Source organism: Amblyomma maculatum, chromosome 1 (genome assembly GCF_055883805.1).
Source record: "Amblyomma maculatum isolate TAMU_Amacu chromosome 1, ASM5588380v1, whole genome shotgun sequence".
NCBI lineage: Eukaryota > Metazoa > Arthropoda > Arachnida > Ixodida > Ixodidae > Amblyomma > Amblyomma maculatum.
The window spans coordinates 242,100,753-242,128,285 of NC_139344.1; the positions used below are offsets into that span (position 1 = coordinate 242,100,753).

Genomic DNA, 27,533 nt, shown 5'->3' on the forward strand with positions numbered 1-27,533 from the left:
GCTTGATATTGTTACGGATGAGGAAGAAGCGGGCAGTGGCGCGAGCAGGAGTGCTCGCGCATGGCAGGCGTCGATTCATTAAATAATCTCCCACTCATCGGCCATTTTTTTCCGTTCTCTGTGTGCATCGACTTGCCGCCCCATAACATTTGGTGGAGGTGCTGGGTCTTCATCTCTCCTAATCCTGGCCTGGAGATTCGGAACCCTGCGTCTTCTTGGGCGTTGGCAGAAGGTCTAGGAGGCATCGCTTGGCTGGTAACCAGGCTGCCGGACCGGCTGTGAACTCGCCGTTCTACCCCCCCCCCCCCCCTCACGACCAAGGAGAGACTGACACGAGACACCACCCACACGACCACAAGGCGAAAGGAGAGAGCCAAACACCATATGAACCCACTGATCCGATGTGCGGACAAAAGACCCCAATGACCAAGACCCCACGACCCAAGACACCGCTACACTTGAAGACATCACCCCTGCCCATGCCATGCGGTGCGTGCCTGGGCCTCCGCCATCGGGTCTTGGCGACCCTCGTCCCGAAAGCGTCCTGGGCCAGGCGTCATCGGGAATCATCGTGTCGGCAAGCCGTTGTCCTTCTGCCTTCTTCTTCTTTTTCAGCCACCTAGTAACGCCTATCATCATGCCATGGATCTAATCGACATCGGCTAACACACACACACACACACACACACACACACACACACACACACACACACACACACACACACACACACACACACACACACACACACACACACACACACACACACACACACACACACACACACACACACACACACACACACACACACACACACACACACACACACACACACACACACACACACACACACACACACACACACACACACACACACACACACACACACACACAACCACTTCTCTATGTCGGGATTCTCTCAAAGTTCTCCCGGATGCTTATCTTGCTCTCTATGGCAGGGGTCGACCGATCCATCGCAGGGGTCGGCCTGTGATTGAATACATCACGACAAATTTAAGAATATTTGTTGCCGTTGACAATCTCACGTGAGCCCAGCAGTCTCAGTTCTCCACTGTGTAAAGCAATAAACGAGAAATGAGGAAGAGAGACTGCCTGGCATTTAAGGATAACAGCCGTCGTGAAAGCTGTATGGTAGACCCTCGAGGCACGCTTTGAAGAAAATTTAAAATAACTGCCACCGTCTGTTGACAAAACTTCTGCGGCGTTGAATGTCAAAATTAGAGCATTAGGTGAGCCGAGCGCACTGATTATTAATATGTGATACTTTCTCTTAGAAAACAAGCTAGTGTCAGTGCGCAGTATTTCGAAGTTTTGTGACAATGTTGCGTCCCTTTGGTCTTTTTTTTATGTTGATAAATTCGGTTAACCGTTCTGCGAATAATTCGATAATCATCAGCGTGACGTCTTCCACTACAAGACGAGGGCATCCCTTATATATCTTCAATAGACCTGGTTCTGTGCAAATTGCGGTCATCTTATAACTGAAAGCTTCCTCACCTCAATGAACCCCGCCTCCCACCCTCTCTGCATGTTCTGTGCTTGCCCTCTGCTGGAATATATTGCGGCGTACTGAGTACGTAATGAGGTGTTTATAGACAGAGAGAGAGAGAGAGAGCATAGCTTTTTATATAGACCAGCGGATGGAACCTGCACTTTCTCCGGCCCACGAACTTCTGCTTCCTCTCCTCCTTCTTTCTTGTTCGACACTTCGAGATAGCCCAAAACACGTCACAGTAGGAATATAGGTCCGTGGCCCATGATAACCATTGGTTACCTCGCCTCAGCATTACATATGCCCTGCTTGTTCATTATTTCAACTAGTACGTCCAATTCGCGTTGGTTCCCTGGCCTATAGTGCTCTCTTCATGTAATTTAACGTTGAACCTGTCATTTTAGGGCGTTAGCACTCCTGTGTTTATTTTTGTGTTAATTACTGCTGGACCTAGTACTTCATGCGTTACACAAATAACGATGTTTATTTCTCGAGGTGTAGCGCCTCTATCGCTTTTTCCATGTCATCGCCTACTTTGGCCGCACACCCATTTCTTTCGCCTCTACCCTCCGTATCCTTGGTCGTTTCCTTCAGTGCGATGGAAAGCACACCAGACTCATCACTCAACTATCAAACACTGCACATCAAATCATACGATCATACTCCGCATTGTAAACAACCAGCACGGCATTCGCGAATTCGACCTCCGCCGTCTCGTCCAGGCCTTTGTTCTCATTCTCTTCATATATTATCTTCTGTATCTCTTCTTTTCTCGTAACGAGGATGCAAAGTCAACATCCCCATTCTCCAGGCGTATAAGTCTGCTCTGCGCTTGCCCACATCAACCTTGACAGCTTGGCTACCCTCTATGGGCATCCACAACTCCCTTACAAAGCTGGCGGAAGCCCATCGCACCACTCAGCTCCTCCGTCTCTCTCGCACCCGTCCGGCTCACGCACTTCTCTCCATCTAAAACCTCTCCCCTCTTATACCCCATGCCGCCTCATTGTTCATAACTTTTGGCACGTCTCCTCCTTACAAAGCCTTAATCCCCTACATGCCTAAGAATACGCATCCCGAACACTACCCCTTCCACAGAGAAGCGCGAGCCGCTGCGCTCTGGCGCGTCAGTACGGACGGCGACCAGGCTTACATGGATGCCGCCCCGTACCGTTGCTGCCAAGTCACTGACAATTCTTCGCGACCTCCTCCGACTGCATCAGTCTACACTTCGACTTCTGTCGAGGCTGAGGAGGCAGCAATTGCCCTTGCTATTACGCAAACCTCAGCGGAATAATTTTCAGTGATTCTAAGCCTGCGATCTGCAACTACCCGCGGTGGACTCGTGGCGCCCACAACCATCGGTATCTTGCGTTCGAGCATCGCCTCCTCTCGGCGAAATTAACTGGTATGAAACAGATATAGTGACAACGAAAAAGAGTCTATCAGCCCGACGAAATCTCGAGTCACTAATCATCCAGACTACACCTAACACAATAAACAAGCATGATAGCACACTGCATCTTTTCTACGTGAAATTTCTAAGAACAATACCAACCGCTACAAAAAGCCCGGGACGTCCGGCCGGTTGTTCATTGGGAACAAGAAAGCTGTAGCACTCCTGAAACGTCATTTGCTTTGACCATGGTCAGTGACCAGTGAATCGATCAACAAACCATGATTCCTGACCAGACGGTATGCCGTCGAACCCTCGACTCCATCCAAATAATCTTGATGCCCGCTCGCGTGGCTTATCCGGGAAACGAGGCGGCCAATTCCATCGCTCGCGATTCGACTGACCGATCGAGCCCGTCCCCGCCGGGAGTGAACATGTATGCGGCGCACTCCTCCTGTACCGAAATCACCTTGCACTACCGCCTCTCTCGTCTCAGTTTCCTCACTCCGCACAAATATCTTTCCTAGCACTACCAATACCTGTGGCGCCACCTTTAGTCCTACACCATTCTTTCTCGGGCACGTCTTTCCCTCCTCCACCCCAGGACGTACTCAGCGGTCCCACTAACGTGGCAGCTCCCGCGCCGACTACGCTCATATCCTGTACATCTGCCCGGCGCACTAGCCCCCTACATTTTGGCACCTATACCATTCCGAAGCAGTGGGAGCTGCTTTGTCTAGCAGCTAGCCGGATCTCCTACTTCGGGTGGTGACCAAGACAGATGAAGTCGCGATTCAGCCCGGCCCGGACGCCTCAACCGGCAGGCAGAAGACCGCCTGCAACGCTGCTATGCAAGTTTATTTAGTTTTGGCCTTCCTCTCCTCCTCCTTCATCTCCTCCTTCTTCCTTGGTAAATTGACCGGCGCAGCAAACATCCTCGTCTTCATCGTCGTGCCCAAACACACACTATGTTATCGCCGCTACCGATTACGCCTCTGTAAGACTGCAACACTCTCGCGCTGTGCAGTAAATATCGTCGTCGTCTTCAAGAAGTTAAATTTGCGTCGATCCCTAATTCAACCTAGGAACGCCATACACATGCGATATCTCGCTGAACACACCAAGACCGCAGCCATCCCCGACAGGCTACTGAGAACATCGAACGAGAAGCCAGCCTAGCCCGCTGCCGAGAAGCTTAAAAAGAGCGGAAGCGAGCCAAGATCGAAGCAGCAGCAGCGACTGCGGCTGCGGCTGATGGCCGACGCTCGTGAAACTTTGTTCAGGAATAGCTGAACCTTTTGAATGCTTTCTTTCAATATACCGTAAAGCTTACTGCGCCGCCAATTTAGGTCGAACACCTTTCCTTGGACTCCTCGTTCATGCCCCATAAGCGAGTACCGGCAGACACAACCGTTATATGACTTCCTGTCGAGGGATGCTGATACTGAGCTGCCATTAATTATCCAAGAGTACCTGCTAAATGAGTCCTCCTCATTCTTGCTGTATTTCCTAGTCGCAATACAGATCTGCAGCTTTTAAGTAGGTGCATTCGTTTACCACCTCCGCCCATCGTAAACTGCTGTCTCATTGGCAGTCTAAAAGTATAGAGTCATGAGGAGAAAACGCACAGATAGGCTGAATAATTGTGAATTTATACGACAACACATAATACACATGTTCTGGCGCTTATAACGCGGCATTCACCCATGCGGCAACGTTACATGTCCAGCTCCCGGCACAGGTCTTTTGGTGAGCTCACGAGGGCCTAGCCGTTATGCTAATGAATAGCTTCGGCAGCCGTTTCGGACCGTGCTGCATGCTGTGGTGCGAAAGCATTTCCACTTCTTTCTTAACTGCACCGAAGCCACTGCAGATGTTAGATGCCCAGCAGGAGGAGGTCTACAGGAGGCATACGGATAGAGTCCAGGATGAGACCATGGAAGATGAGTCCAAGTTCCTCCTCTCGCTTGGCACCACCGAAGCGGGATGGTTCAAACGCTTCACGTCCGTCAACCGTGAGGGATTCGCCCAAAGCCTGCATTATGGTTTCAAGCAAGCCTGCGAGCTCTCCAACGTCGTTGCCGACATGGAAACCAGGGGGCGCAAGCACTGCCTGCACAAGGGCGTCTGAGGAGCAACGGAGGACTTGAGCAGAAACCTGGCTGATTTGTTCAAGCAGGTCCCCGAGTTCTTCCGCCTCTTCGTAGCAGCGAAGACCAGGATGTGGTACTTCAAAAGAGTTCGTAGCGAGGTGTGGCAGTCCAGCGTCCACGTAGCGGAGAACTTGCAGCACAAGCTCGTCGTCTTGATCTTGACGACCCCAGCCGTCAGAACCTAGTACCGCTCTCCGTGTGCGGACAGCGACAACATTGGGATCAGCGTTGACCCCATTCTCCTCCATATGTTCATGCTGACTGTCGTGGCCTTGATCGTGAGATACTTCGCACTGGAAAAACAAAGAAATAGAGAACTTTTTCAGTACAACCATGAGAGGCCGTTCCACGGCCTGGACCAGGCGCAAATCGCTCACCATGCTTTGCGCCGCTGAGGTGTGGAACTCCTGGTGTCGCGGTACGGAGAGCGCACAACTTGTCGAAGTCAAGCAGCCACTCGCTCCGCAGTACCCTTGCATGCAGCTCAAAGAGGCCGCTCCCGGACGACTGCGGCTGTCGAAGCTCAGGACAGCAGGGGTGGAATCCAGCGGATAGGGGTCCGCAGCTGTGCCGGGCGACAACGTTACCATCCGCGATGCCTTCCTGCTCCTCCAGTTGCCGTGAGGATATCGCTGAAATGCCGTCTTTTTGCGTAAGGTTGGAAGATAACACAGAGTCGATATTGTCGAGCGTGCAGGGACGTACACCTTGAAGGACTTGAGCAGTTCGAAGGAAGAAGAGCACCCTGTCTTGGTCCCAGCGCCGAATGAATTCACGTGGCCGCGTGGCTCGCAACAGTACAACGAGCAATCTTCATCCTTCTCTCAGGATTATCTGAAAGTTCATTCGAATGCGTATCTTAATTGCGCTTTCTGTAATCGACAATTCCTAAGAGTGTGGTTTTTGCTTTTCTATTTCATGTGGTTAAGCTGTTGGACTTTAATTCCGCGTCAGCCATTGGCTACCGTTCCTTACCTTAGGCATTTTCACGCAAGAGGGTAGTACTGAAGTAAAATGTGATGTTGGGCTAGTACTCCCATGTCGAAAAAAAAAAAAGATTGTCTGACCGCGTTGTCGACGTCCCCTGTTTGAAGCCTCGGAGCCTTTAAAAATCATGAGCATTCGATCTGGAAGTCTTTTAGTACCACAGTGCGAGTAACCCCATCAGGGCAAAAAGTTTCTGCGGCATCGGCTATTTCAATCCTCGCAGCCTGGAAAAATCACAAGCACGACTGCGGCAGGTGGTAGTTTTTATGCGGCAAACGCCGTAACTCCTTCATACCCCGCTTGAAACACTGCAGCCTCTAAAACAACGAGCGCGCCTTTGGCAGGTGGTTGTTGGCAGGTGGCATGACGGGGCACCGGTGGACTGGATGTGCATGGCGCGCTGGCGCCCATTTATATTTCACACATGTGAGTAGCCGCCACCGTGTGGTTGGTCGTCGGGTATAGTGTGACGTCACGAGACCAGGTGGCATCATTGAGAGCAAGAAGGAGCTTTCAACTCGGGCAGCTCCTTTCATATGTAAGGTTGAGCTGGGAATCGAATACACGAGACCCTAGCTATTGAAGTGTCTGTGCCCGCTCGGTGCTTCTTCTGAACACATCTGACACCGATTCAAATGGGTCAAACTTCGTTTTATTGGCATACAATCAAGCGCGTGCCGCCATCTCTTCCGCAGTTTCTCAGGTCCGGCCCTCTTCCGTCTCGTCCGGAAGAGGGCCGCTTGATGCTTCGCCGCCTTGAAAAACTACGCGCTTGCCTCGGAGGTCACATCGGAGTGCCTACTTCTCTGAAGTTTGAAACCTTAAGGAAATGTAGGCGCCTCAGGACATCCCACCTCGTGTATGTCCCCTTAAAGGAAACTGCCACTGCAAAAAAAAAAAAAAAGGAAAAGAAAAAGATCCAAAAGTGAGCAATAATGCTTCTGTCATTTCTTTACATAGGTAGAAAAATGATGGTGCTCGTTGCCAGTAGGCGGAAATTAAAACAATTTGCCTTATCCTTTCCTTCCATCTTTTTTCATCATTAACGAGATCAGCAGTGTAAATGTCGGAAAACAAGGCATGGAAATGCAAGGCGTGATGCTCTGTCAGCACAATCTGCAACTCTTTATCTTTCTCGTCTGCACCTCTAGCATCGTTTTCCTTATCGAAGGTCTGCATGCATTATTCGGCATACCTGAAAAGGCTAATATGTTTACATGACTTCTCTTCTTATTCATGCACGTTAGTAACTTGTTGAGCTTGATATTGTTATGGATGAGGAAGAAGCGGGCAGTGGCGCGGGCAGGAGCGCTCGCGCTAGCACGCCGCGATTCATTAAATCATCTCTGACTCATAGACCATTTTCTCTCTCTGTTCTCTGTGTGCATCGGCTTGCCACCCCATAACATGTGGTGGCATCGCTAGGTGGCATCGCTTGGTTAATCACCAGCCTGCCGGACCCGCTGTGACCTCGCCATTATAGCCCCCCCCCCCCCGACTTTCCTTCTTCCTTCTTCCTCTTCTTCTTCAGCCATCTAGTCACGCCCATCGTCATACCATGAATCTCATCGACATCGGCCAACTTCCTCGTCCACGACCGTCCTCGGTGGCCCCGGGTAATGTTACGGACGAGGAAGAAGGGGCAGTGGAGCAGGCAGGAGCGCTCGCCCCATTGTAGAATTTCACACACACACACACACACACACACACACACACACACACACACACACACACACACACACACACACACACACACACACACACACACACACACACACACACACACACACACACACACACACACACACACACACACACACACACACACACACACACACACACACACACACACACACACACACACACACACACACACACACACACACACACACACACACACACACACACACACACACACACACACACACACACACACACACACACACACACACACACACACACACACACACACACACACACACACACACACACACACACACACACACACACACACACACACACACACACACACACACACACACACACACACACACACACACACACACACACACACACACACACACACACACACACACACACACACACACACACACACACACACACACACACACACACACACACACACACACACACACACACACACACACACACACACACACACACACACACACACACACACACACACACACACACACACACACACACACACACACACACACACACACACACACACACACACACACACACACACACACACACACACACACACACACACACACACACACACACACACACACACACACACACACACACACACACACACACACACACACACACACACACACACACACACACACACACACACACACACACACACACACACACACACACACACACACACGCACACACACACACACACACACACACACGCACGCACACACACACACACACACACACACACACACACACACGCACACACACACACACACACACACACACACACACACAGAGGCAGAAGCCCTTACGCAACTGACACAACTCATTCAGAACACTATATATCATGCATAGTAATATATGAATAGTAATATAGTAATATATTGGATAGTAATATATAGTAATAGTGTAATATATAGTAAATATTTGACCAACACCATTCCCACTTAGAGTTATAGATCATTTAGCTCTCGCCCTACCATCTGGTCTGCTAGCCGTCCTGGTTAGCTCAGTCGGTAGAGCGACTGCCTCGGAAAGGCGGTGGTGCCGGGTTCGATCCCCGAATCAGGATGATTTTTTCTTTAACTACAAAGTTTCTGATAAAGCTGTACATCTTTCCTTTGTAGCCGTATGGCTGCGCTTGGGTGAATGTCACTGAGCAATTACTCCTTATTAAAACTCTACTCCACATTGGGGGATTCCTCTAAATATTAATGCGAGAGCATTACTTCGCTATGTTCGCAGATTTCTGTCCGCTGACCGCGTCCGCACACCGCGTCCTCAGGCCGCGTCTGCGAAATCCTGTCCGCAGCAGTTGTTAGTAAATTGAGAAGTGGTAGAGGTTAATGAGTGGTGTCAAACAATAGAGAGTAACGTAATGTTGCTGCCAAAAAATAATTAGGCCAATAAGGTAATTAGGCAATTAATTACAGGCAAAAATTTAAAAGTTGTCCGCAGCAGTTGTTAGTAATTGACAAGTGGTAGAGGTTAATGAGCGGTGTCACTTGATAGAGCGTGACGTGATGTGTCCGAAAGAATAATTAGGCCAATAAGTTAATCAAGAAATTAATTAGAGGCAGAAAATGTCGAAGTAAAGACGAAAATGGCCTCATTACCAATAATTTGGCATCCCATTTGAATGTATCAAATACTAAAATTGTTAATTAAATCAGTCAGTTAAGGTGACGTCAAGGATGTGACGTCATTCAACCTGAATTCGAGCCAAAAAAGGGCATAGGAAGGAATTTGCGCGCAATTTGCAAGTACCAAAGATTAAAGTAGTTAATTGTTTTGCGTTGCCGCCGTTGCTGCCACGGAGATTTAGTGTGTGCACTGAAGAGAGTACCAGCTTTTTGAAGGAATTCCGAGAATTCCGTGAGATGCGTGTGTCACTGGAACGAGAGTTCCGTGAAGAACACAGAAAATTAAAGGGTTCACTAGAATTTTTTCAACAGCAAGTTCGAGGAAATGACTCGAGAATGCTCTCAAATAAAGCAAAAAAAATATGGAACTTAAAGCCAAAAACTATGTTCCAACAGAACAATGTTCGCTGCTGAAAAAACAAGTAACTGAGAACGAAAGGAGGACTGTTGACCTTGAACAATACTCCAGGAACAAAAACATTGAATTGAAAAGTGTTCCTCGATGAAGTCCTTCGGAGGCTTGGTGAGGCTGTACAGCTAGCAGCAATATGAAAGGGAACACGGGAGCTCGTGGCCTCCACTCTTTCAAATGCGCTGTCACCGACAGGTGATAAGAATGAATGGTATAAAGACGCATCCAAAGTAAGCTTGGTCGGCTGCTCTTCCCGAGCGTATACCCTTGGTGCAACCCATTCTCGTCTCGCGTTGGTAGCAGCGCTTTGGAAAGCGTAGAGGCCACGCGCTCCCGTGTTCCCTTTCCTATTTCTTCTAGCTGTACATGAGCCCATTGCGGGAAGTGATATTGATGTGTGTCACCGCGTTCAGTCAAAACATTCTGCATGCCCACACATTGTCGTCCAGTTTCATACGCGGTCGAAGCGGGACGCTGTCCTCGCGAAATCCCGGAAAATGCGCCTAGCAGACTCCGATGTCGGTGGATCTGACACCAGCCCAATCTACGTTAATGAGCACTTGTGCCCACAACTATAAAAGCTGTTATTGTTGACCGTGGAAAGAAAGAAACAGAAGAAATGGTGTTTTGCATGGGTGCCGGGATGGGAAGGTTTTTGCGCGGAAGTCCGAAACTTCTGTCCTAAGGTCGTTCAGGGATATTGATAAGATTGACTAAGGGTTCCGAGGACAAGTCAAATTTTGTGAGAGGCTTAATTCTTCTGTTTGTGAATATGGCCCAATTAACACAAAACAGTGTGAACCTATCAGCTTCCACTGACAGTGACCGCATATCCTGCCTTCACCTAAATACTCAGTCTGCCCGGAATAAAGAAGCCGAAATCAGTGGTCTACTTGACAGATCTGACTTGTCCTTTCACGTCGTCATGATTTCAGAAACATGGTACAGTGACAGTTCCGAAGCTGTACACGTACCTGGTTACACTTCCCTTTTCGTTAATTTAACCCGCAGTTTCGTTAACCCGCAGCCGTAAAAGGGGCGTGGTGTCATGCTTTTGTTAACGAATACTTTAGACACCGAGCTAATTGACTCTTTCTCAAAAATTACTGCAGATTTTGAAATACTGACCGTAAAAAGTAATCAGTGCATCATATATGTTGTATTTAAACCACCGGGAGGTAAACTACCTGAATTATTTTCATTTCTCGACTGTTATTTTGAGTGAATAAATCAGAACGATTACCGCCTAGTCCTAGGAGGCGATTTCAATATAGATCTTCCAAGTGCCACTCCGCAACGAACTGAGTTTTACGAACTCTTAGAGACTAACGCTGTAATGAACGTAATTAACCAAGCTACACGCATCCAGCTCAATACCTCGACACTAATAGATCTTTTTATCACAAATGCTAACAACACTCCCCTTGCATCAGGCGTTTTGGATGTTCACATAAGTGACCATTCCCCAATATTTATGGCGCTTGCGTGCAAGAGCCTTGATTCCGAGCTCCAAAAATTTTTTCTTTAAAGTACCGCAACATAAACGACCGTACTCTTCAGCAGTTTGCAAATGAACTAACCGCGGCGCAATGGGAAACTGTGTTGCTTAATGACAGTGCCGATATAGCGTGTGAAGCGTTTATTGAAAAGTTTATTAGTATTTACTTACGTTGCTTTCCCTACGTAGAAAAAAAGCTGCCAGGAAAGGCCCGTAAGCCATGGCTTAATGCAGAATGCATAAAAGCCATTAAAAAGAAAAATCACCTCTATGAGCGCTTCATCAAAACAGGAAATGCTGATGATCTGAAAACCTTTAAACAACATAAAAATAAAACAACTAGCCTGCTGCGCAAAGCCAAGATGTCTTACTTTGCAAATCTCTTTGGCACCGACGCTGTAAATCAGGCGGATGTACTCTGGAAGCGAATAAATTCTTTGATAAATCCCAACCAAAACAAGAATACCCTCCCAACTGCAATGACAATCGATAAAAGAACCGTCACTGGTGATGCGTTAGCCACCGCCTTCAACGATTATCTTGTTTCCATCACTAGTACCGCACATGATCCGCATTCGATGAACCTAATGAAATACAGCACGTGCGATAGTGCTTTCATTTCACCTGTAACGACGGCAGATGTTCAAAATGCATTTTTGTCTAGAGAACAGTAAAAGCTGCGAAATTGACGGATTACAAATAGCTCCGATAAAACACGTCATTCTTGTTATAACTAGAGTTTTAACACACCTAATTAACTTAATATTCCGGACAGGCATTTTCCCCAAAAGACTAAAAGTCGCCAAAGTTTCTGTTATTTTCAAAGGTGGGGATCGGGGCTGTATATCTAACTACAGGCCAATATCAATTCTTTCCGTTTTTTCTATGGGCGTTGAAAAGTTAATTCATAATAGAATGAGCAGCTTTTTAAACAAACATAACATCCTTACACCCTACCAATTCCGATTTACAAAGAATCGCTCGACAGAAAGTGCGCTACTCTTCCAAATAGAATTAATTTTAGAAGCTTTTGAGCGCAAAGAGTGCATACTTGCAACATTCATTGATTTTTCAAAGGCGTTTGATCGAATTAACCACATTACCCTTACTGAAAAACTAGAATATTATGGTTTCCGAGGTATCTTCTTGGTTCTATTAAAAAGCTACTTGCATAATCGCCGTCAACAGGTTCACATTAATGATTTTAAATCCGAGCTGAAAACTGTCCGATGCGGTGTTCCGCAAGGAAGCATTTTGGGACCCTTACTATTCAACATATACATTAACGACATAGTTAACATTGACACATCTTCCCACTTCATAATTTACGCTGATGACACTAGTTTGCTTTTCCCGGCCCGTCCTTACCTGATCTCCAAGTCAAAGCTAATAAGGTGCTCGATTTGATAAACAACTGGAGTATTTCAAATTCATTGATTTTGAACACATCCAAGACCAAAGCCGTACTATTTCGCCCCCGTAACAAGATCGCAGATACAAATATCAGTCTTTTTATCGGTTCCTCTGACATAGAGATAACACCACAGGTCAAAAGCCTGGGTGATATTTTCCATGAGAATATGTATTGGAATCCGCAGACCAGCCACATTCGTGCGAAACTTGCTCGCACAATTGGCGTGATGTCGCGGCTACAGTTCCTCCTGCCCGAGAATATCAAACTGTTAATCTATAATTCATTATTCTTCTCCGCTTTGAGCTACTGTTTTCTGATTTGGGCCACTACCACGCAAACTGACATTAAAGTTCTTTCTATAGGTTACAGAAAAAAGCAATACGAATCATCACTAATGCTAAAAAAAAAACAATCTTTGATCAACTAAAGATACTACCTGTTACCGTCTTGCACAATTCCATTCTTACCGCACGCTACCGTTCCAGCATAGCCAAAAATAACACATACCTTAAAGACCTAGCCTCGCTAACACTACGAACAAAAGTATACAATACATGTAGCTCTGACCCCTGGGTAGTACCTCGCACCCGAACAAATTACGGACGACAAATGTTAAAATACTGTTTACCAACCAGTCTTAACTCAGAATATGCCTCTTTATTGTGACAGCAGATTGTGAAAGTTACTTATACTTCCTTTTTCCTTTTTTTCCATTCACGCGAATTTTCTCAATGTTTTGTATTCTTGGCTGTACTACTGTGACCATCGCTGCTGCTTCTGCCAAATGTCTCTCTGTTGGGTGTAGGCCTTGTCAAGCCCCCAGAAGGCGTTTTGCCTACACCCGCAGCATTGTGTAACGAGGCCGAAATAAACTTCTGATTCTGATTCTGCATTAAGGCAATCAATTAGGGTGACGTCATGAAACCGGAAGTAGAGCCGAAAAAGGACATAGGAAGAGATTAGCCCGCAATTTGAAAGCTCCAAATACTAAAATGGGCAAACAAGAAGTGAATTAATGTGACGTAGAGGATGTGACGTCACGCAACCGGAAATAGAGTCGAAAAAGGGCATAGGAAGGAATTGGCGCGCACTTTGAAAGTACCAAGGACTAAAATGGGTAAACAAGAAGTGAATTAAGCAACTATACAAGCAACCAACATCAGCATCCCTGCTTTCGCATTACTCCAATGCAGATTCTGCAGTGCTCTTTAAGTTTTTTTTTTTTTTTTTTTTTTTAACAATACCATTCTCACTTCGAATTATAGATCAATTCGCTCTCGCCCTACCATCTGCTAGCTGCCCTGGTTAGCTCAGTCGGTAGAGCGTCTGCTCCGGAAAGGCGGTGGTGCCTGGTTTGATCTCCGGATCAGGACGAATTTTTCTTTAACTACCAAGTTTCTGAGAAAGCTGTATAGCTTTCCTCTGTAGCCGTATGGCTGCGCTTGGGTGGATGTCGCTGAGTAATTACTCCCTTATTGGATAGTAGTAGCCAAAACAGTCGGCAAGAGACTACATAATATAATTGTAGAGGCCTCTCTAATAAGGGTGGGGAAATTAAAACAAAATTATTATACGGCAAGCTACATTCCTGAGCTTTCTTGACACAGAAACATAATCGGTTGTGTCTGATCACAGGGTACATATAGGGAACCAATGCCTTTCAATTCCTGATAAAAGAGCAAGAGCCGAGACAGAAGCTCCAGGAAAAGCTACCGTCTATATTAGGTCAAATATTCCCCAAACGCAATTGACTTATAAGCAAGTGGTGTAACACTCAGCAGGAAGTAGTTGCGGTACTCGCGCGCCCAAACATAACGGCCCTGAAAGTAGTGTCCGTGTACGCTCGTCCCATAAACACACTTATTAATATTGCGTGGGTTACATATATTCGACGTTTATACCCTGTAACTCCAATATTAACAGGTGGAGATTTTAACGCTCCGCACACAGCTTGGGGATATGATTACGATTCCAAAAGTGGAGATAAAGTGCACACTGCCTTCACAGAAATGAAGTTTAATCATCCTGAGGTCACAACGCTTCCTGCAACACGAACATACTCCCCAGACTTGACGTGATGGAAAGGCCCTGGTGCACCCCACCATTGGCAGAAAGACTTAGATGCGGGGGGTAGTGACCATGCCCCCATTAGCATAGGTTTTAATTTGGGACACATGAAGAAAATTCGAAGGAAAGTTTCTGTTACACATTGGGATGGTGTACGGCAGGATACTAGAACTCATGCGGTTAGCCCGAATTCACATGAGGCTACCCTTCAAACGGTACTCAAGGATCACACAATTACAACGACAGTTTTTTGAAGATCAGTCAGCTCCCGACCTACACCTTCTACAGGTTTTCCCTCTGAATTTAATCCTAGCGCCAGCGGAAATAATCTGAGCGCCGACTGATATAACCTAAGCGCCATGTAATTTAATTCGAATGCCAAGCATTTAATCATAGCGCCAGCATATTTAATCCAAGCGCCAACTCGAATAATGTCCGCGCCAACCAATTTAATCCGAGTGCCAACGCAATTAATACAAGCGCCAGCGAATTTAATCCGGATGCCAACCAATTTAATCCACATGTGAAAAATGAATGTGGTGGAGGGCTCCAAAGCATGTAACATGAATTCCAGAAATAAATAGAAATAGAGATCACATTCCAGACCATGCACGAGTAAGCGAAGCGTTAGCTTATGGGATGACTTTCGTCAATATTATGACAAACGCACAATTTCGGCACTGAAATACTGAAGGGTCCCAGAGCTGTGGCTTACTGGCTCTATATTCCAAGAGGACAATTTATCCCACAAATGTGCGCACTGCTGATTACAAAATATATACAGAATTAAAATGTCTTCGATGAAACACAATTATTTTATCACACAATTAAAAAACGTTTTAATCAACCGTATCTAATTTAGCTATATGTAATTTCATAAGCCAAACATTACACAGCCAATGCCAAAAAGTTCCAAAGCAGAAAGCAAGTTTTCCGCCTCCGTTTACTCGGTGCCGAATTGTCGTCTGTTTTTGCGCTATACTAGGAGAATGGATGAAAGCACAGACACGTGAATTCACTATTAGAAATAGGTGTACTTTTTTTTTTTGCAAGAAATAGAAATGTTTTCTCAAGAACATAAAACAAAAACTACTAGAAACGCAGAAGACAAGAGATTTCAAAGCAGGCGGCAATATTCGCGACTCCGTTGTGTGTGCCGCGTTGTCGTTTGCATTTGCACGACGGAGTAGAGCCGGACGGTGGTGGTGCGTACTCGTATACTATAGGGAACCCAAGCTCAAGTTTCGCCGCGCGATGGCAGCACCGCATTCCTGGCATGGTGGCGAAATGTGAAACGATGGGACGTCGCCGGAGCAGACGCTCCGCTAGCTTTCTGTGCAAGTGCAGCGATCGAGTTGCGCCTGGCGGTTATTTGGCGATACAAAAACGCTTCCGCTGATGCGAAACGGAGGCAACGGAGGTACTAAGTAGCATTGTGTCATGGGTATCCACAATAGTAGGCGAAGCGCCAAAAGACGAGGCTCACGTGTGGAACTTTGCAGATTTCATTGGAAGCGTTTCCACAAGACCTGTTTTCCAACCGCATGACAGCATTCTCAGAAGTCTCGCGTTCTTTGTGGAAACGAAAAGGGCCAATTTTCCCCTTCTCCATAAACTCAGAAGTGTTCGACAGTTGACAAAGACGTCATAGAGAGGCATCAAAAAAGTACAATGGTTTAACACCATCTATACGAAGTGAAGGGGGTAGAGGATTATCCTGCTCTTCTCTCTGCGCGTGTCTTGCTTTACCGATTTTCTGTGCTCTCTCCCTGCTTTGTGAGTGCTCTGAAAGCAACCAAATCAACAGATATCCAGCGTGCGACGTCCGCGATCGATAATGATGTGTGAATGTGCCCTACGACCAAGAAAATATCTAGAAACGAGGCCTTTTTTTTGTGGGGGGGGGGGGGGGGGGGGACAGGCTTGGCTGAGCCGCTTTTAGATTTTCGCAAATTGGCCAATAAATGAACCAACATTATTATTATTCATAACAAAAATATGTTGGAAGTGTAATACAAAAGCGATCCTAATTATGGCTCGATTGACACTACTCGCACGGAGCACCCTATTCGCGTCACAGGTTTCGTAAATGTAAACCAAATATAAATGAAGCACAACCATTTAGTAAGAACCGAAATAAAGCACGATTGTAGTACAAGCTTGGATTTCACCTTCCCTTCCAGCCAGCGAGCCGGTTATGTCGCGTGCAGCGCGCGGAGCACGCATGGGCTTTTGAGAGTGCTAGCGTTCGTGCCTTTGAAGAAACATCTCCTTCAGACAATAGCTTATTCTTCTACTGCAAGATTTGCTTTAGTAACATCGTAATAATAAAAACAAAACAGTATATAGATCTTATGCTACAGGCCAAAACAATAATCAACAAGCGAGCAACTTTATCTCAGAGTACTGATAATACTTCCGCAGTTTTTAAACATATTATACACGACAATATAGTTGCATAGCTGACTTACCTCGAGATAAACTTCCTACGTTTTCGCTAACGTGGGAAACGCATTCACAATCAATATTTACTCATCGCCGTCTGTCGTCTGCTCTACAGTGCTGACGTGAATCAAAATGGTATCGCCTATAATTACGTTTCCTCTATGGAAATACGCGGCAGGTTGTCCAATAATCAAGACGGAATGCAGGCGGCATGTTGCGATGCGCCTGCGGGGGCGCGTCAGGGCGCGTGCTCGTTCGAGAGAAAGCGCGCGGCGCACGTCGCGAAGGCAGCGAGCCGAGCCGGCGGCGTCCCAGTGTGTGCTTTTCTGCCACAGATGGCGCTGCCCATCAGGAGCCGCAGCGCCGCCCAGCGATGCTTTGGGAGCCTATAGGAGCGCATTATTTAGCAGTGCCCTGACATCCTAATCGGGCACCGAAAACGGAGACCGCCGTTCAAGCCTGCAGGTGCACCAAAAAGAAAGAACAGCAAGGTCTCCGAGCATGACAGGGCCAGAATTCTCGAAGTGTCGAGGCGTGGAGGAGATGTGAAAAAATTGGCAGACACGCTGGGCATCAATTTAAAGACGGCGAGATCCATTGCAGCGAGCGATAGAGAAGCGTTGAAGAAAGGCGGAACGTCGAAGAAATTCGGAAATGAGGTAGTAACGGCTCTAAAGAATAATGTGGATAACAACCCTGCTTTCACGCTAAAGCAAATAAAGCAATCAGTGGAAGAAGAATTGCCGGAAATCGCCATCAGCACAAGTAGCATTGATCGCCTACTGGATTCGCACGGTTACACAATGAAGTTGATGACTCAGAGGCCGATTGACCACAACAGAGACAACGTGAAACGCAGCCGCGAAACATACGCGCAATGGTTGCAGTTTGAAGGACCTCGCTTGTGCAGGTTTTACATCGATGAGACCAACTATGACATATGGCGTTCAAGGAGCTTCGGCCGTGCAGTGAAGGGACAGCCTGCGGTGCAGACGACGACTGGCACCAAAGGAGCAAACCTTAACATTCTCGCCAGCATGTCCGCAAATGGTGTCATTCATTGGACGGCCGTAGACAAGGTTCACTGGGTCGTTTTCAATGAATTTTCGAGCGACATACCAGCCCGTGTTGAATGTGAAGAACCTGGTTCTGAAGCGGTTTTTATTTTTGACAACGCTCCAGCTCACAGCCGTGCGGAACAGGCAAGCCTGGCCAGTCAGACGCACTCGATCAAGCGGCTGCCTTCTTACAGTCCATTTTTCAACCCTATTGGCCTCGAGATCGAGCAGAGTCGCCACCTCGCGGCTCAGCGGCGAAACCTACTCAGTGTGGATGCGTTTTCGCGTCGCGGGCCAGCCCGCAGAGATTTAAGCGCGCGCATGCGGCGTGTACAGGAGTGTTTTGTTTGTTTCATCGTTCCTGTGCGCTTTTGCTTACCTATATGCCTCTTGCAAAATAAATATGAACAGTCTATAACCCCACGCTTCATTAAAAAATATATATACTTGTCCGTATCGAGCATGTCATGCTTGGATAAGGACATCATCCATCGCGGTCTTCGGCGCTTGAGATCCTTTGACATGCAATGTCTCAAACGAAGTGGTACTGTCGTTACCGCCGTGTCAAAGCAAAACAGGTCGCTGCCGTCAATAAAAGTTAATGCAAACGCTCAGAAATCGCATATTCCCGTTTCTGTTTGGAATACCGCAGCTACTAAAACATATGCCACCGCAGACTGCTTCATATAGCAGAATGCAGTTTGAACAGACCACTCTATACGTGCTATGCCGTCTGTATGCACGATAGAGTTGTGTGAGTACTTTGTCTTTTTGTTTGTTTGTTTTTTTGCTTTTAAACCTCTGTCGCGGTGTCTCAATGGTAAGGGCGCTCGACTGCTGATTTCGAGAACGGGGGATTCAATCACAACCGTTTCGAAAGGCGTTCCTCTGCTGTGGGATTTGACTGCACAATAAACAATCCCACGTGGAAAATGTGGTGTTAATAATGAAAAAAAAAAAAAAAAAGAAACCGACACGAAAACCAGCCTCTGCAATCATCCGTCATAGCCGATGCCGCTTTCATGCGTTAAACCCGGGCCAATATGCATTTTTTTTCTTTTGTTGTTGAAGGCTTCTGTGCATCCGTAAAAGTTTTAGTGAGCACATTTTGCTTTAGAGAAATGCTCGAATGTTTGGGAAACATATTACCTGCACCTTATTGTTACCCTAAATATTACATAATACACCTAGATCAATGTACTTTACTGGTAGCCTATATAATCAATGCCACACCGCTGACCATCTTCTGGCGCCACCAAGTGGCCGAATGTCTTGGCACGTGGCTAAGCGTCATCCTCGTCTCTCTCTCGAGTTTTCGCTTAATTAAAAAAGGGCCAGCTCGGTTGTTGTGCTGGTGGTGGTGGTGGCTGCACCGCTCGCCGAATTTCATCACGGATGACGTCCACGGTAGAATAATTATTTGCAGAGGGAGCATTCAAGTGGAGGTTTTGCAGCTCTTCGCGGACAATGCTCCTCACAAGCTCCCGCAATGCCTCGCCGCTGGCTGCTGGCACGGACGAGCAGCAGGGTGTGGCCGCTACGCTTGCCTGGCGGCCGTATTGGGTACTCCGTTCCTGCAGGGAACGTTCCATGCTGGTAGCTTCTCTCGCGAAATCTGCGACAGTTCTTGGGGGGGTCGCGAATGAGGCCAGCGAACAACTGCTCCTTCACCCCGCGCATGAGGTGCCGTACCTTCGTTGCCTCAGGCATGGTAGGGTCGGCCCGATTGAAAAGCCGCATCATGTCCTCGACAAACATGGCCACACTCTCATTTGACTGTTGAGACCTTGAACGGATTGCAATCTCTGCATTTTCTTTGCGTGCACTTGAGCTGAATGTTGTAAGTAACTCACGGCGAAAGGCTGCCCAGTTGACAAAGGACGCCTCGTGGTTCTCGAACCACGTCTTGGCCGAGTCTTGCAGCGCGAAGTACACATTCATTAGCTTCCGCTCGTCGTCCCATTGGTTAAATGCAGCCACACGGTCAAAACTGGCCAACCAGTCTTCCACATCCTCTAACCGGTCACCATGAAATGATGGCGGTGATCGCGGTGCGAGAAGGACGAACGGTGGGGCGTTGCTGGAAGGCTGGCTTGTCTGGCTGCTCGTCGTGGATGTCATGGTTCGTAGCGGGGTGGACAGCGGTTCAAACTCAGGTTGTAGGCCTCGCAGGCGACGGCTGGCTTTATGGACAGGAGTCGCGTCCACGCGTTGATGAGCAGCGTCACTGACGTCTTCGGGGGCAACGTACATGGGATCTTACCCAGCACCTCCACCAAATGTCACCAACACACGTAGCAAGCAGCACAACAACCGAGCTGGCCCTTTTTAATTAAGCGAAAACTCGAGAGAGAGACGAGGATGACGCTTAGCCACGTGCCAAGACATTCGGCCACTTGGTGGCGCCAGAAGATGGTCAGCGGTGTGGCAATATATATAATCCCTTTTCGTCCAAGTGCTGTCTTCCGACAAAACTTGTCATTTCTGACAGGGGGAGTAAAACAGCTTCATGCGGGATTAAATATCAGTGTTTAGTTCGGGAATAAATACATTTTTATAGTCGCATGATAAGATGACCTCCATTTCTTTCGGAATAGTTTTATATCCGGCATCTGTTTTGGAAGCAACCCTAATATTTTACTTCGCATAAGATTTAGTCACTGCTAAATAATTAGTGATAAAGAAATTTTCAGCCTGTAAAATTACTTCCCAGAACATGACAGTGCCCATGCGCAATGTCTTCGCAGCGAGTAATTCGTAGCTTGCACATTAACATTACTACAAATTAATCGCTGATTATTGTAAATTCTGTCAAGTGTGTAAAAGTTCTCTCACGGGGTGAAATTTATTCGCATTGCAAAACAAAATAATTACACTACTAATTTACCGTTATATATTAACATCACACACATCAGAAATCCCTTATACTTTCCTCGGTTTCAGGAAATCATTTACAGTTAGTGGCGCATGCATTAATACACTATCACATTCTATGACAGTGGCCGCAAAAAGCATCTAGGCAAATTCAATCCACTCAGCGCTGTACACGTGAACAATCAGCTTTCCTGTGTGGTGAGGTTTCCTGTATAGTGTCGGCGTGATCTCATATTTGGGGAATACTTGTGCGTGGTTGTCTGGACCAGAGTTGATGTGCACTCAGTCTAAAGCAACTCGCCATGCAGTGCGCTGCCAATGCTACATTTAACCTGCTTAATCCTCGAGTAAAGTACGATATAATGAACCAGGCTTTCTCGATTCAATCTAAATCACTGCAGGTCAGAGCACGAACCTTGTATCTGCGTGGGCTTGACACTAAATTCGCCGGTCTCACCCGCATGAGACACGTACAAACTGTAAGTCGATAAGGAAAACAAAGCTGTCATTAGGCAGGCCCAAGCATTAGGCGCGTGAGCGCGGTACAGCGCAAGAAACGTGCAAAGTAAATCTAGAAGACTGGTGGTTGCGTGCTTTGTTTTCCTAAAATCCGCTCTTCTGCTGCATTGGCGAAATCCTTGGATTTTTTTCTGCAATATTGCAGAAATACTGCAGAAGACACGTTTTCATCGCCAACAAACCCGCCGTAAACTCGGAAGCAGACCTACGCAGCGTGCGTTTCTGCGAGCGCCGCCGGCTGCCGATCCACACTACCGGACTGACGGTGGCGCCACCTCTAGGTCGATCTCGCGGCGAATAGAGGAAGTCTTTTCGAAGTTCAAGTCGGAAGTCAAAGCTTTCCTGAGCGAGCGGAGAGACCTGGGGCTAATCACTCCTCCCGGAATGACTAAAAAGGACCATCGGCGCAGTTTGTTGCTCGACACTGCCCGACACTCTATGCAGCAAATACAGAGGGTAGAGTGTGCTGCTTTTGACCGCCATAACTTTTCTTTTATACGGGCAGCTTTGCATGAAGACGATATGTAAACGTTCTGAGTTATACTATAAGACCTGCCTAATGTCTCCTAGAAAATAAAATTGCATTTCAGTCGGCTACTTCTGTGCTTGTACGTGCTTATAGTTTGTTGGCAACCTACGCTGCTAGGATTGCCGCCCAGGCAAATTAAGTACTGCTGCTAAGGTGACCATAGTGAGAAGCCAGTAGCTATTCCTGGCCTCGGTTGTAAGCTCCGCTGTACATAGTTTCATTCACTCTACCGTGTCGCGGCCAGACTGAAAGCAGGGTCGCGTTCTCCCTTTCCGTGGTAGCGTTACACTAAGTCTTCACGCCGAAACCAACTGTGTGTTACACTGATCCTTCTCTGCTAGCGGTGTTAAATCATGATTAGAAACCCAAATACATTTCTGCACCGGTTGCAATTTCTAAAAACAGCCGGCTGTTGTGTGAAGACCGCCCTTGCCATCAGCATGCAGATTCAGTGCATAAGACAACCCATGATAAGCAGTGCTTAACCAAACAATTAGAAGATGACAGCTATATTTATTCACTTGCCATGCGTCTAAGCTAAAAGCTGCAAGAGACGTGTCACAAACCGCTTTTTTCTTTTGGTTCACATATAGCTGCACATATGGTTCTTGGTTGTTGCAAAAATATAAGAACAAAGCGAAATAGTGCATGCAGATGTGACGCTTACTCGTCGGATGGTCTGGAATGTGATCTCAATTACTATTTATTTCTGGAATTCATGTTTTGTGCTTTGGAGCCCTCCACGCAATTAATTTTTCACATGTGAATTAAATTGGTTGGCGCCCGGATTGAATTCGCTGGCGCTTGTATTAATTGCGGTGGCACTCGGATTAAATTGGTTGGCGCGGACATTATTCGAGTTGGTGCTTGGAATAAATACGCTGGCGCTATGATTAAATACTTGGCACTCGAATTATATTGCATGGCGCTTAGATTATATCAGTCGGCGCTCAGATTATTTCCGCTCGCGCTAGGATTAAATTCAGAGGGAAAACCTGTAGAACTCTGGGCACGCCGAAAACAGGTCGAAATGCAGGCTGCTCGGCATCCTAAAGAGGTTCAAAGAAAATTTGAGGTGAACCAAGTGACGGCACAGCACGCCGCTATGAAAAGCAGCTGGCTCATAAGAGATGGGACGACGTACTGGTGAAGTCGTTTGGGCTCAGGGGCGACCAACAGGGCACTCGAGGTCTTTTCGTAGCATGAAAAAGGGCCGCAATCCTTTTCTTCCTGAACCATGGTCAGTGTCCCGCTCTTCCATCGACGAAGGACGTGGTAAATAACACGGGGATAACACCGCCATCTACCAAATTGGAGTTATTGACTGCTATCGGAGAAGCAAATGGTAAAACTGCGCCTGGGTATGACGAAGTTTCTAATGCGCTATTCAATAACTTAGGAGACGCAATTGACAGCTTGCTGTATGTGATAAATGAGGCATGGCAAGGAGGAGAAGTTCCAGTCGGCTGGATACACTTGGTGGTGGTACCAATACCAAAGCCTGGAAAACCTCCTAAAAGCCTGCAATATTTGTGACCAATATCGCTAACACCCACAATTTGCAAGATTTTTGAAAAAAAAAAAAAAAAAAGTAATAGCCACCTGCCTGTCATGATGGTTGGAAAGTTAGCAAAAATACCATGCTCGGCAAATTGGATTCCGTACAAGCCTTGGTACAGAAATTGGGTTGGCTATACTAGTCGAACAGTTCGTATAGCCAGGCACAGAGCGGAAGGAACCGCGGCTGTCAAAGCTCAAGCCTGCCGGGGCAGTATTGCGTAATCGCGGCAGTGTGCGCGACATTGGGGTCTAGTGGACGTTGCTTTTGGAAATGTCGTTTATTTTTGTTCTTTTTTTTTATTTTTTTGCGGAGTTGCTGTTGTCCAGCGGTGCACCGGCGTAGACCTTGGAAATCGGGAACGCTTCGAACCACGAACAACACGTTTGCTTGGTGGCTAGCGCCAAACGAAGACACGTGGTCGCGTTGCTTGCGAGAGTATAACGAGCAATCTTCATCCTTCTGTTTGTCGGGATTCTCTCAAAGTTTGCCCGAATGCTTATCTTGCGCTCTATGGCAGGGGTCGGCCTGTGATTAAATATATCACGACAATTTAAGAATAATAATTGCCGTTGACAATCTCATGTGAGCCCAGCAGCCTCGTTTCTCGAATGCGTAAAGCAATAAACGAGAAATGAAGAAGAGATACTGCCTCGCGTTCAAGAATAACAGCCGTCGTGAAAGCGGTATGGTAGACACTCGTGGCACGCTTCGAAGAAAATTTAAAATAATTACCACCGTCTGCTAACAAAACTTCTGCGGCGTTGAATGACAAAATTAGAGCATTACGTGAGCCGGGCGCACTGATTATCAATATGTGATACTGTCTCTTAGAAAACAAGCTAGAGTCAGTGCGCTGTAGCTCGAAGTTTTCTGACAATGTTGCGTCCGCTTCAGTTTTTTTTTTTTTTTTTTATGGTGATAAAGTCGGTTAACCGTGCTGCGAATGATTCGATAATCATAAGCATGACTTCGTCCATTACAAGACGAGGGCATCCCCTATATCTCTTCAACTGACCTGGTTCTGTGCCAATTGCGTTTATCTTATTCTTGAAAACTCCATCACTTCACTAACCCCCGCCCCCCACCCCCTCCGTATGCTCTGTGCTTGCCCTCTGCTGGAATATATTGCGGCGTACTGAGTACGTAATGGGGTGTTTATTGACAGAGAGAGAAAGAGAGAGATCAGAACTTTTTATTTAGACCAGCGGATGGAACCTGGAGTTTCTCCGCCCCACGAACTTCTGCTTCCTCCAATTTTTCTTTCTTGTTCGACCCTTCCGAGATAGTCCAAATCACGTAACAATAGGCATACAGGTCCGTTGCCCATGATAACCATTGGTTACCTTGCTTCCGCATTACATATGCCCTGATTTCTCATTATTTCAACTAGTACGTCCAATTCGCGTTGGTTCCCTAACCTATAGTGCTCTCTTCATGTAATTTAATGTTAAACCTGTCATTTTAGGGCGTTAGCACTACTGCGTTTATTTTTGTGTTAATTATTGCTGGACCTAGTACCTCCTGCGTTCCACAAATAACGTTATTTCTTTCTCGAGGCGTAGCCCCTCTACCGCCATTTCGAGTCATCGTACACTTTGACCACACACCCATTTCTTTCATCTGTATACCCTCCGCATCCTTGGTCGTTTTCTTCAGTGCAATGGAAACCACACCAGGCTCATTACACGGCTCTCAAACACTGCACATCAAACCATACGATCATACTCCGCGTTTCAAACAATTACCACCACGGCATTCGCGAACACGACCTCCGCCGCCTCGTCCAGGCCTTTGTTCTGATTCGCTTCATATATTATCTTCTGTATTTCTTCCTTTCTGTTTAACGAGGATGATAAAGTCAACATCCTCATTCTTCAGGCGTATACGTCTGCTCTCTGCCTTCCCACATCATCCTCGACAGCTCTGCTACCCTCTATGGGTGTCCACAACTCCCTTACAGAGCTGGCGGAAGCCTATCGCACGACTCAGCTCTTCCGTCTCTCTCGCACCCTTCCGGCTCACGCACTTCTCTCCACCTCCAAACTCTTCCCTGTAATCCACCATGCCACCTCATTGTCCATACCTTTAGGCACGTCCCCTCTCTACTAACCCTTAATCCCCTACATGCCCGAACACTACCTCTTCCACAGAGAAGCGCGAGCCCCCCGCTCTGGCCCGTCAGTACGGAGGCAACCATACGTGGATGCCGCCCCGTACCGTTGCTAACAAGTCCACGCTCTTGCTGTCACTGACAATTCTTTGCGACCTACTCCGACTGCATAAGTCTACACTTCGACTTCTGTCGAGGCTGAGGAGGCAGTAATTTCCCTTGCTATTACGCTAACCTCAGCGGAATAATATTCAGTGATTCGAAGCCTGCGATCTGCAACTACGCGCGGTTGGACTCGTGGCGCCCACAACCATCGGTATCTTGCGTTCGGGCATCGTCCCCTCTCGTCGAAATAAACTGGGATGAAGCAGATATAGTGACAACGGAAAAGAGTGTATCAGCCCGACGAAATCTCGAGTCACTAATCATCCAGACTACGCCTAAAACAAGAAACAAGCATGATGGCACACTGCATCCTATCTACGCGAAATCTCTAAGAACAATACTAAATGCTACAAAAAGCCCGGGACGTCCGGCCGGTTGGAACAAGGGAGCTGTAGCGCTCCCGAAACGTCATTTGTATTTGACCATGGTCGGTGACGAGTGAATCGATCAACAAACCATGATTCCTGACCAGACGGTATGCCGTCGAACCCTCGACTCCATCCAAATAATCTTGATGCCCGCTCGCGTGGTTTATCCGGGAAACGAGGCGGCCAATTCCATCGCTCGCGATTCGACTGACCGATCAAGCCCGCCCCCGCTGGGAGTGAACATGCATGCGGCGCACTCCTCACGTACCGAAATCACCTTGAACTGCCGCCTCTCTCGTCTCATTTTCGTCACTCCGCACAAATCTCTTTCCTAGTACTACCAATAGCTGTGGCACCACCTGTAGTCCTGCACCATTCTTTCTCGGGCACATCTTGCCGTCCTCCATCCCGGGACGTATACTCGCCGGCCCCACTAACGTGGCAGCTCCCGCGCCGACGCTCATATTCTGTACATCTGCACGGCACACTAGCCCCCTACATCTTGGCACCTATACCATTCCGAAGCAGTGGCAGCTGTTTTGTCTAGCAGCTAGCCGGATCTTCTTCTTCGGCTGGTGACCTGGACAGGTAAAGTCGCGATTGAGCACGGCCCGGATGCCTCAACCGGCAGGCAGAAGACCGCCTGCAACGCTGCTATGCAAGTTTATTTAGTTTTGACCTTCTTGCCAATGAACGTTTTGCATCACCACCACGTACTCGTGCACCACATGTTATTTCATCTCCTCCTTCTTCCTTGGTAAATTGACCGGCGCAGCAAACATCCTCGTCTTCATCGTCGTGCCCAAACACACACTATGTTATCGCCGCTACCGATTACGCCTCTGTAAGACTGCAACACTCTCGCGCTGTGCAGTAAATATCGTCGTCGTCTTCAAGAAGTTAAATTTGCGTCGATCCCTAATTCAACCTAGGAACGCCATACACATGCGATATCTCGCTGAACACACCAAGACCGCAGCCATCCCCGACAGGCTACTGAGAACATCGAACGAGAAGCCAGCCTAGCCCGCTGCCGAGAAGCTTAAAAAGAGCGGAAGCGAGCCAAGATCGAAGCAGCAGCAGCGACTG

General features: G+C 47.3%; 1 protein-coding gene across 1 annotated transcript; it reads left to right on the plus strand.

Moving 5' to 3' along the window:
- Positions 1–5,393: 5,393 nt before the first annotated feature.
- LOC146206068 (uncharacterized) lies at positions 5,394–22,239 on the plus strand. Its single transcript, XM_084608446.1, has 3 exons — positions 5,394–5,456; positions 17,974–18,532; positions 22,013–22,239. The coding sequence occupies exons 1-3, from the start codon at positions 5,394–5,396 to the stop codon at positions 22,237–22,239; spliced, it is 849 nt and encodes a 282-aa protein (XP_084464572.1).
- Positions 22,240–27,533: the final 5,294 nt, after the last annotated feature.

Excerpts from the sequence above, each read along its gene's own strand:
- LOC146206068 (XM_084608446.1), top strand. The coding sequence starts at position 5,394 with ATGAGAGGCCGTTCCACGGCCTGGACCAGGCGCAAATCGCTCACCATG. Across the intron at positions 5,457-17,973 it reads CCATGCTTTGCGCCGCTGAG|CAAATAAAGCAATCAGTGGA; the intron begins GTGTGGAACTCC and ends TTCACGCTAAAG. Across the intron at positions 18,533-22,012 it reads TCCATTTTTCAACCCTATTG|AGGAAGTCTTTTCGAAGTTC; the intron begins GCCTCGAGATCG and ends CGCGGCGAATAG.